Raw genomic sequence first — 11172 nt, forward strand, 5'->3', positions numbered from 1 at the left:
ACCGATCCCTCCTCCTTCCTTCAATCTCTCACCACTCCTTCCCTAAAAATAAATCTGGCAACAAATCAAGAATCTCTTTTCTGTAAAGACAATGCAGATTTACCCAGAATTCTTCCTTCCTACAAAAACAATATATATATATATATATATTTTTGTTAGGAATCACTGGTACGATATTGTTCACTTTGACCATAAATTCTCATAGCTCTACTTTGGACTTGCCAAAAAGAGCTCGTACTAATAAAGATGTATTCCTTTACTTATACCAATGAAGTGAGTCCCGAGTCCCACGTTGTCCAAAGCTAATTCCATTTCAACTGCTTAGATGCCTCTAAAAACTTAGTAAACCTCCATTTCACCCAAGAAATTTAATAGAACTTATTAGACCATTAGTAACGTAAATAGTATCAAATTTTAGAGTCACTATGTGTAGAAGCGAGTCAAGAGCCCATAACCTAACGTGGAGGGAATGATGAGCTACATAAGTAGTTGACTTGAGAAGCTATTACTATGTGTAGAACCAGGTTGAGAGCCCATAGACTAGCCTTGAGAGGGGACGAGGGACTACATAACTGGTTGTCTTTAAGAGATACTATTGTGCGTAGGTAGCGGGCTGAGAGCCTGTAAACCAGCTATGAGAGAGGATGAAGGATTACATAAATAGTTTAGCTCATGATAGGTGTCATTATCATGTGTGGAAGCAGTCAAGGGTCTCCTAAACTAGACCCAAACTTGTCTACAGAAAAATATGGTAACTTTCTAGGTTAAGGACGAGGTGAGAGCTTACAAGTAGGTCATTTACTAAGTATTTTTATACTCACCATTTTATCGCCTTTTTTCATGTGTTTGCAGACTACCGATCGAGGCGGGGAAACATTCAAGACCTACATTGTGATTGAGCGGTGTCGACTCAGAGTGTCAATCTACTATTTGTATTTTGGATCCTTTGTACTTTGTTTGTACTTGTATCCCAAAATCATTCCCCATTTGTTGTATTAAACTCGAACAACACCGACTTATAATTGAATCTTGTTTTGATTTAATTGTGGTATTGTTTAATTTAAATTTTAATGGAGTTACTAATATTTATATATATTTTTTATTTTATTTGCTTTATTTTAGTCATGATTAGAGATTTTAAGTCTCGAAAATTGAATCGTTACATGCATCTTACGAGTACAAGTAATATTTTTAATTCTATTAAGTCCTCAGGATTGCTCTTATCCGGATGTGTTCTTGGTTCATTCATGTAATCCTTTACTCAAGTATTTCATAGCCACAATCTTCCACGTTGGTTCGTCTCCGATTCATATCTTACTGGGAGAGGTATCACTCTGATACCATTTGTAACGCCCCATGCCCAAAATTTGGATAAATATTCAAAATCTAAATTCAACACTTGATGACCTTGGCATTAGGACATGGTCACGTTATTTACTCCTCACTTCTAAAAGTGAAAACTATCTCCACAGACTAACACGAGTTCCTATAATTGAGCCACCGTAAAGTGGTATAGATTCAATTCTACGTGGCTTCCAACATTGGGTTTGATCATGCCTATAACATAACAAAATAATGTTTTGAGCATTAATATACATTCAACTAAATTATTTGAATAATGATTTTGTAACACTATACTTATCGTAGAATATTATTAAATAAATGTCCTAGAATACATGTGGTCTCTCGTAGTGCCAATTATTAAATGATTACTCATAAGATATATTCTCAATGTGGCTCTTTAGTGTTCTCATTGTTGAAATCACCATAGTGCTAATTATAATAATCCAAGCATTAAATTTGTGATGACAATATGAGACAAAATATTAGTTTTAGAGGATAAGGTTAAAAAAAAACACTTATTTGAGCACGTTAGCTTAAATTATACGTTGTCTAGACACAGTAAAACGAAGTTAATTTAGATGAAATGTATATTTTTTTTACAGCGCATTTTTCGAGACTTAAAATGATAGACTCTTACGTAGATTTGAGAGTAAAAAAGCGATAAAATTTTTTATTTTTAAAATTAATTTAAAACATTATAAAAAGAAATCATATAAAGTATATATATAGGATTTATACCAAAAAAAAAAAAAAAAATGTNCACAAATAAAAGGAAGTTAAAGTCAACCGGAGGGATATTTTAGTCATTTCACCATCTTATTCCTAATTATGATCATGTAAGTGATTAAGGAGAGGGAGGAGGGTTTTAGAAAAATAAGTGTTCGAGGCATCGCGATCTATCCACCTAGAGGCACTTTTCAAGACGTGCATAGTGTGAAGACGTGTTGCAACCCTGTATATTGAGGAAAAGAAATGCACTCGAGGCTCGAATATAGGTCGCGGGAGTTGGAGGAGTGAATCATAAAGTGATACGTGCCAAGTAGCGAGTGAGATTGTCCCACAAAAGGCATGTGTGCTACTTGTCACGGTCATGCTTTTCTAAGGCGTGTTGTCTATAGCCGCATGCTTGATGTCTCGATCATGCTTGTCTAGGACGTATTGTCTATAGCCGCATGTTCGTTCTAAACTCATTTTACATGCTTTTATCTTAGATAGGTCTTTACTATTTCATATTATGTCAATATGTGGTGGGTGTATGACAATTCACCAAAATTATGTCTACATCCACCTGAGCTAAAATGCTCGAAAATGTACTATCGGAAATATGACTAGTCGTCATTTCTTTCTACGTGGGGTATATGTTATCAAAGTTGTTGTTGCTGCTTAATCTCTTTTAGTTTATAACATTGTTTTCTTTAAAAAAAAAAAATATAACATACTTCTTCGCTCATGTTTTTCAAAACATTTCTCTCAAATGTGACTCAATTAGAACAAAATCTGAATTTCTCATTGCTGACTTGTTTGCTAGATTAGAACAAGTGTTGTACAATCGTTATCCCTTTGCCGTAAAAGAGCGATTGTGACAAGTGGTATCAGAGCTGAGTCGGTTCCTTGAAAAGTAGTACACAAACATGTCTGTTGCAAAACAATGGGGCAAGTCTTAGGCTGACTGATGGACTGAAATCGAAGAGCAATTACTCTCCATGAGGAAGTTCATGATGGATGAGACTTTCGGAGTCTTGCATGAATGAGATTGCCGCTAAAACCGACAGGATCGATGAAATGGCAGGCTGTCTTGAAATCATGTCTGTCCGCAAATTAATGATTAGGATCGAGGCCCTAGAAGACAAGGCCACAACTGTTGGTGGCTTCAAGTGTAGGGATAGCTCGACGGGCTTTGTTGTCGGAATGGCAGAACGCGCCGAGAGATTAGCCAAGACCCAACAAATGATCTTTCATATGGTCTAAGAAATGTCTCAAGATTTGATAGCTGCCCTTGGAGTTGTTAGGACTGAAGAGGTGGATTTAAACACCAAATTAAACCTCACCATGGAAGTGGTAGAGAACCAAACCCCGACTATGGGTACAATACAATTTAACAAGATAAAGGTCCTAGAGTTCATGCCCTTGTGAGGTATGAGATGTTAAGGCTCTAGAGAACTTTATATTCGACCTCGAACAATACTTTTGAGCAACAAATACCGTGGCAGAAGAAGTGAAGGTCGTGTTGGCAACAATGGATCTAACCGACGATGCAAAGTTGTCGTAGAGGTCCAAGTACATGGACATTCAAGATGGTCAATGCACTGTGGACACTTGGAATAACATGAAACAAGAACTTTGCTCTTAGTTCTTCCTAGAGAATGCCGATATAGTCGCAAGAAGAAAGTTAAGAGAGTTTAGGCATACTGGCAGTATCTGAGACTACGTTAAGTAGTTTTCTGGGTTTATGTTAGATATTCGTGATATGTCCAAGACAAGCAAGGTCTTAAGTTTTGTTGAGGTATTGAAGTCGTGGGCGAAAATCAAGCTCTACGAACAAAGAGTTCAAGACCTTTCCACGTCCTATGCTACCACCGAATGACTGTTTGATCTTAGTATCGATCAACTCCAAGAGATAGGGCAGAACCAGTCGTCCACAAATGATGAAAATATGAATTACTGAATCGACTCCCCCAAAGGTAGGGAAGTGATAGACTCAAAGGCAGAGAAGGGGAATGCGAGTCCTCCCAATAGAGAGATAGGACTACATGGTGGAGACCTCACAACCAGAACAATCATAGTCAAAGTTGAGACCTTGCGTCTTGCTTTATATGCAAAGGGGGCCGTCAAGAATTTGAATGCCCACCGAAGACGACATCATACGCTTCCATGCAAAACTCAAAGGGAATTTAGGAGCCGAGTATGAGACGATAGAAACAAAAATGTCGTTAGCTTATAATGTTGAACACCCTCGCATGGGGGACTAAAGTACTTGTCTGCTCTCTAGAATAGAGTGGAAGAGACAGATGAGCCAGTGGAACAGGGTCTTATGTATGTCGAGGTTTGAGTTAATTCTAGAGCGGCCAGAAACACTATTGTGACTCTGGAGCCACCCACAACTTCCTGATGGAGACCGAAGCAAAATGCTTGAATATCCTTTGGCTTCGAGACGTAGGAAAGATAAAGGCACTCAATTCGGCAACTTTACGTGTTTTGGGAGTTATAAAGAGAACTCCAATCAAGCTGGGTACTTGGACTAAATGAACCAACTTTGTGACAGTCAAGATGGACGACTTCGATATCATGGAACATAAAATAATTCTCATGCCCCAAACAAAATGCTTAGTAGTAATCGGATCCAACCTAATGATTATCCAGACAAATACTCGTCAACTAAGAGGGGTGAAAAAGATGTCGGCACTATAGTTGAGAAAGGATCTTAGCCATAATGAACTAACGATCGCTGCCATCACCATATTTGAAGAGGGAAGCTTGAGTGAGACAATCCCAACAAAAATATCGTGATGTGAGACAAGAAAACCGAACAAAGTATTTATCACCACTAGACAAAGTATTTACATTGAAGGCGAGATCGTCTACACAAAAGAGTGTCATACGACTACGTTGAGCTAGTTGAGTTGCCAACATTGGGGTGTAATAGCCCAATAATAATAATAATAATAATTAAATGAAAAGAAGATTACTTAAAAAAAAACTCTTCCCGACTCCTCTAATTTTGGTGAGGAGAGATCTGGTTAGTTGGTTAAGGTATATATTAAATCTTCATTTTCTTTTATCTTAATTTCATTATTAGCAAATCACAGTCAAATACTAAGAAATACGTGCTAGATCTCATTTCATAGCCAAATATACGTTAAATCTAATTTCATTTTTAGAAGATAACAGCCAAATATAGGTTAGATTGTTAGGTTTGAGTTAGAAATTAAATGTAAATTTTATATGAATTCTTTTAGATCAATAATGTTATAGCTGTAGCCAAATGAATCGACTAAAAATTGGTCAATAATTGTGATTAAATTGATAAGAATCAATTAAGAATCAATTAAAAATTGGGAATATACTTTAACAAAATTAAAATGTTAAGAATCAATTAAATTAAACCATTAGAATCCTCCTCTAGCGGCGTTAGTTTTACCAACGACCTTCCGAAGGTCGTGTTGAGTCATGGACTATTCACGACACAAAAAAAAACTTACTAATAATTTTAAGAAATGGTCTCTGATGTGAAGACCAAATAGAGTTGCAATTACATGGGATACTAAAAATTTCAAAAGATCAAACAACGACAACTTTATGGAAACACTCACTTTTATGAAGATCAATCGAGAAAATATTACAAGATAATTTTTAGAAACAACTTCACTATATGGTTTGGATTTGTTTTGGAATGAAAAGGTAAGTTATGGTAGGGAGACACTTGTATCTATTCTTAAAACATCCGAATTTAAATCTTTTCTTAAAATATTTAATATCTTTACACTAAAATACCTAAATTATTTTATTTAAAAAAAAAAAAAAAAAAAAAAAAAAAAAAAAAAAAAAAAAANAAAAAAAAAAAAAAAAAAAAAAAAACTAATAACAATTATTGGACTTGACCCCGTAAGAAAACAGATCAGGTTACTTGAGAATGATATTATATTATGTTAGCAATTTTCTAACAACACATATTATACTTTTAGTGACATAAGAAGATTGTTGATTACAACTAAAAAAACTTCATATTCAACTGCTTTTCAGGGAACAAAAAGGCAGCCCCAACCCCCAAAAATCAACACAAATTCAATTCTTTTCAACCAAATGTTTCATCAATGACCATTAGGAGTCACCAAGAGAGCTTTGGGTGGCTGAAGCAATGCTACCGCTCCCCTCTCGGAGCTGGAGTACTTTCTGTATATTACTTGCAGCTTGTTCTTGCTTGCTGCCCCATGGAATCCCACCAAATGCTTTGCACAATCACTGTGGTTCACATGTATAACAACAACAACAACACAATTAGTCCAGCCTTATATAATCAATCACACAACAAACACACACAATCTTTTCAATTCACGTACATCAGTTGAGGCTCTGTGAAGCCAGTGTGCAGTTTGAGGGTCTCATCCCAACCAGGGCTTTTCTTCAGCGTGCATCGAGCGGCATAGACTGCCGAGGCGGCAATCATTGATGGGCTGTACATTATTGAGGTGTTGTAATGCATTACGCCAAGTTCTGCCAGAAAATATACCAGATTTTCCATCTGCACCAAGTTTCATGTTCATATATTACTCAGTTTTCTATTTCTAAACCAAGGAACGGATCAAGCATTCATTCGTTCATCGTTACTCACCTCGTGATCGGAGTCCTTCGACGCCTTGATGAACCGAGCGAGGAAAACATAGGGAGTAGGCAGAGTCATGGTCCATTCCAGCTTCCCAAGTATCCTTTTCTCCATCATTAGTATCTGTTCATTCGTGTACGCTCTATCTGAAAGGCACACGAAGTCGTTTACCTGCAAAAACGATGCCATGTTATGTTAGGACACCCACCTCTAGTAGTTATTGTTCTTAACAAATGTCGAGTTTTACGCATACCTCTGGCGCCCAGATCTCCTCGTATTTGGAGGCTATGAGCATTGCCCCAATACCCAACAACTGCAATTCCCTTCTTGGGACTGCCTTCCTCGCAAGGAAGCGATCAATTATGTTGATGGTGAGGTAGAATGTTTCGGGGGAAAGCTCGAACTTGTTGTGGACATCAACCAACCAATCCACCAATATTGCTCTCATTGAAGTGTTTATCTCCGGTTGTGAATCCATATAGTCATGAGGCCTACTCTCATTCTTTACAAATACAACACAGACTCATCAGTGAATTGATTCGAGGGGCCGACTCGTATGAACCAAAAATGAATACAATAATAAAACATACCTCAACTTCCTTATAGAACTTATAAATGTCCTCAACATATTCCACTTCTGCCAACTCATTTCCAACATCTGCTGCGTCAATGTCAATTATCTGTTCCTTTGGTTTCTTGGTTACACCACAAGCAGCCTAAATGAAACAGGTGATTCAATTATTAAGAGAACCACAACCAACTACGACTTTCAATGTCAAAAATTGTACCTTGCTTCTAGCCGTCATGACTGCGGTGAGAGTCTGTGCCTTCTTCTTTGAGACCCCTTCTTCCTTTTTCTTGTTAGCACATTTCACTTCCTTGCCCCGATCTTTTTCGACCGTATCCGGGCTTATCTCGATCACCGCCGCTTTTGGTTTGGAAACAACTTTCTTCGTTGCAGCCTTGGGAGCTCCTGGTTTCTTAACAGCCACAACCCCACCATCAAGAATGGGAGCAACCCCATCTACACTAACAGGCACTTGTTTCTGCATTACCAAAAGAAAACCAAAGATCTTCACAAACCTGAGAAACGATGAAGAAGAGTAGGACAATATATCCGATGAAGGGATTATGAGGAGACCTTATTATTTTCAGCTTTTGCAGCCGCTTGGGCATTAGCAAGCATCTGAGCGCAGAAACTCCTTGTAATAGGGCGATTAACCTTTGCGTCAATTCCTCGAACAGTTACCAGATTCCCAATATCACCCAATGCTCGACGGCTCCTGGCATCCGCCGCTGCACCGCCCTTCCCCTGCTTCCCTCTGCCGATCTCTGCCTCGCCTTCCCCCATAAAAACAAATACCAATCAATACAAAAGAAACAGAAAGAAAACGAAAAAAAACAAGACCCCATGATCGCACAAAAACATGGGAAGTAACGAACAGGGCAGAATTGTTTGTATTTGAAGCGATTTGGGGTTCGAATCATCATAAAAGTAATCGAAATTTAAGTTCAGAAGAAACCCAGAAAAAAGTGTACCTCTGATTTGTTGGGGAACTACTGGTCTTGAAGCCATTGTTTGAAATCGAAACCCTTTTTTCTTCTTCTCAAAGTATATTCTTGAGGTCTCCTCTTCTCTCCCTCCCTCTCTCTCTCTCTCTCTAATATGAAAATCAATTCATTCGGAAGCAAAGCGTTGGAATGAGAAGCATTTTGAAGCTGCAGGCGGACGCTTCTAACGGTCGGATGAGTTTGAAATCCTGGCCGTTGGATGTTTCAATGATCCCACGGCTTTGGTTGTTGGGAAAGATAGCCGTTGGAGTTTTAAAAACTACCATTACAAGTTTATTCCCTTCCCTTTTGAAGTTTTGTATTTATTTTCTCTTAATCTTAAAATGTATGATAATAGCGGAGCCTTAAAAATGTATGTTCATTTGGTCCTAATTTTTAAATTTTATAATAATTAATACGTCTCCGAGTTTTTTTTATTTTATATTTAATAAAAAAAAAATTCACTATTTCACGTCATCACAATTGAGCTGTGTTAGCGAGGACTTGGGCTGTTATACAAATGGTATTAGAGTCAAACACGGGGTGATGTGTTAGTGAGGAGGCTAAGCCCGAAGAGGGGTGGACACGAGGTGATGTGCTAGCAAGGACGCTGGGCCCCGTAGGAGGGTGGATTGGGATCCCATACTGATTGGAGAAGGAAACAAGTGCTAGCGATGACGCTGAGCCCCGAAGCGGATGGATTGTGAGATCTCACATCGGTTGGGGAGGAGAACGAAACATTCTTTAGGGTGTGGAAACCTCTCCCTAACAGACACGTTTTAAAACCTTGAGACGAAGCCCGAAAGGGAAAGTTTAAATAAGACAATATCTGCTAGTGGTGGGCTAGGGCTATTACAAAAAAAAAAAAAAAAAAAAGTTAGGTGCCGTGTGAGACACCTAGTCACCTAATCATCGTTTCATCCTTTTGTTCTCATGTTACCTACTTTAATTGATTGATTCTACCAAAAAAAAATCTCGATAAGTGCTATTTTTTAACTACACAATGTNAAAAGTTTTGTTCTCATGTTACCTACTTTAATTGATTGATTTTACCAAAAAAAAAATCTCGATAAGTGCTATTTTTTAACTACACAATGTCCTCACGTCCCTTCTAAGAATTTGTACAGGCTTTTTTTCGTAACTCAAGCTTTCGTGTAGATGCAACTGTTAATAACGGATTATGTAAGAAGGATTTGCCATATATTTATGCAACATAGATCAGTAAAAAAGACATTACGAATTGGGAAGGTGGTAGGGCCANTACAGGCTTTTTTTCGTAACTCAAGCTTTCGTGTAGATGCAACTGTTATAACGGGTTATGTAAGAAGGATTTGCCATATATTTATGCAACATAGATCAGTAAAAAAGACATTACGAATTGGGAAGGTGGTAGGGCCAAATGATAAGCTAGTAATTCAAACCGTTTCCAAATCTAAAACAATTCGATAGAGTGTGAGCTCCATTTTTCCTTTCGACCATACTTCAAAACGCCTTGTATCCCATTGCAAATTCAAAGTCTGTATATGTCGTGACCTGATTTTTCACGTCCAATCATGACGAACTTGTAAAAATATAAATAAAATATGATAAAAATTCATGCATTTTATGAAACGAGTGAATTTCATCTAATGAAATTATGATCCCAACTCCTTATTTGATCAAAGTCCCTAACGCATATTGAATTGGTTACAAAACCATAGTTTTACTCAGGTTAATCAAAGGAAAAGCCTCATATGCCGGAGTTCATAACTCACTCAGGATTAAGATAGTGTGAAATATTAATTTCTCAATTAATAAACTTATAAACAGAGATTAAATATTTTTTTGGTTCAGTCTCATACATAATTATTTATAGAATACCCCTACTCACACGTCTTCACATGAATGATTTGAATCAAATCATTTTTAAGAATTACAAAATTGAGTATTAATAGTGTTACCGGGATAAAGTACCCAACTTCATTCATATACTAAAGCCCAAAGAGGACAATATCTATTGAAGGCTCATCCAACCTCGTTTTTTGTGGTCTTGTCTTGACTCCACGTTGCAAATTTCACCTTTGAATGCATAGGTGTCAGCCTCCTATAGGTCCTATTAAAATTTGAGGACAATTCAGTAATTTTATCTAAAAGATATCGAGAAGATTATCTAGTAGGCTCATTTAGAAACGTTTCTCTAATAGGCTCATTCGAAAATAAAATCTAGACTACAAATGTTGTGCAGAAGCTGAAGCGCAATTACCAATTAGTTGAAGGGCGTCTTTACAATTTTCTATTTTTGAATATTTTATTTAAAGAAAATCTAACAAATTCTTACATTATTTTGGTCACTTTCCCTTACTTAGAAAGACCCCTTGAGATTTCTTCATTATAATTAATTGAATATATTTTCATTTTATTTTGGTTACTTTCCCTTACTTAGACCCCTTGAGGTTCTAAAACTCCAACGGCTATCTTTCCCGACAACCAACGCCGTGGGATCATGAAAGATCCAACGGCCAGGATGTAAAACTCATCCGACCGTTGGAAGCGTCCGCCTGCAGCTTCAAAAAGCTTCTCTCATTGCTTCCGAATGGATTCATTTTCATATTAGAGAGAGAGAGAGAGTGAGAGAGAGAGAGAGAGAGAGAGAGGGAGAGGAGACCTCAAGAACACTTTCAGAAGAAGAAAAAAGGGTTTCGATTTGTGTTTGTTTCTCTTTCTCCTTTGAAGATTTTAAAAATGGCTTCAAGACCAGTAGTTCCCCAACAAATCAGAGGTGCAATTTTTTCTGGGTTTCTTCTGAACTTAAATTTCTGATTAGTATTTTGAGTATTCGAACTCCAAGTCGCTTCGTGTTTGTAAGATCTGTAATCCGTGTTCTTGGGTTGAATTTTCTATGGAAATTCAGTAAAGTGAGGATTGAGGAAGTCTCTGGCATATTTCTTCATGTTCTTTCTGTTTCTTTTGTATTGAAT

General features: G+C 37.3%; 2 protein-coding genes across 2 annotated transcripts in view; one reads left to right on the forward strand and one right to left on the reverse strand.

Annotated features, from left to right (window-relative positions):
* Positions 1–6046: 6046 nt before the first annotated feature.
* Positions 6047–8321, reverse strand: LOC111781786 (G2/mitotic-specific cyclin S13-7-like). The gene is made up of 8 exons (XM_023662483.1): positions 8204–8321; positions 7806–8005; positions 7453–7710; positions 7255–7380; positions 6918–7166; positions 6674–6835; positions 6402–6583; positions 6047–6303 (listed from the first exon to the last, which is right to left on the reverse strand). The coding sequence occupies exons 1-8, from the start codon at positions 8238–8240 to the stop codon at positions 6153–6155; spliced, it is 1365 nt and encodes a 454-aa protein (XP_023518251.1). The 5' UTR covers positions 8241–8321; the 3' UTR covers positions 6047–6152.
* Positions 8322–10860: 2539 nt separating this feature from the next.
* The window catches only part of LOC111781191 (G2/mitotic-specific cyclin S13-7-like), a gene marked incomplete in the record, with an annotated part of 3263 nt that continues 2951 nt past the window's right edge, over positions 10861–11172 (forward strand). Inside the window, 1 exon segment of the mRNA XM_023661658.1 lies at positions 10861–10973. Within this exon segment, the coding sequence (XP_023517426.1) occupies positions 10937–10973 (37 nt within the window).

Source organism: Cucurbita pepo, chromosome LG19, assembly GCF_002806865.2.
Source record: "Cucurbita pepo subsp. pepo cultivar mu-cu-16 chromosome LG19, ASM280686v2, whole genome shotgun sequence".
NCBI classification, from domain to species: Eukaryota; Viridiplantae; Streptophyta; class Magnoliopsida; order Cucurbitales; family Cucurbitaceae; genus Cucurbita; species Cucurbita pepo.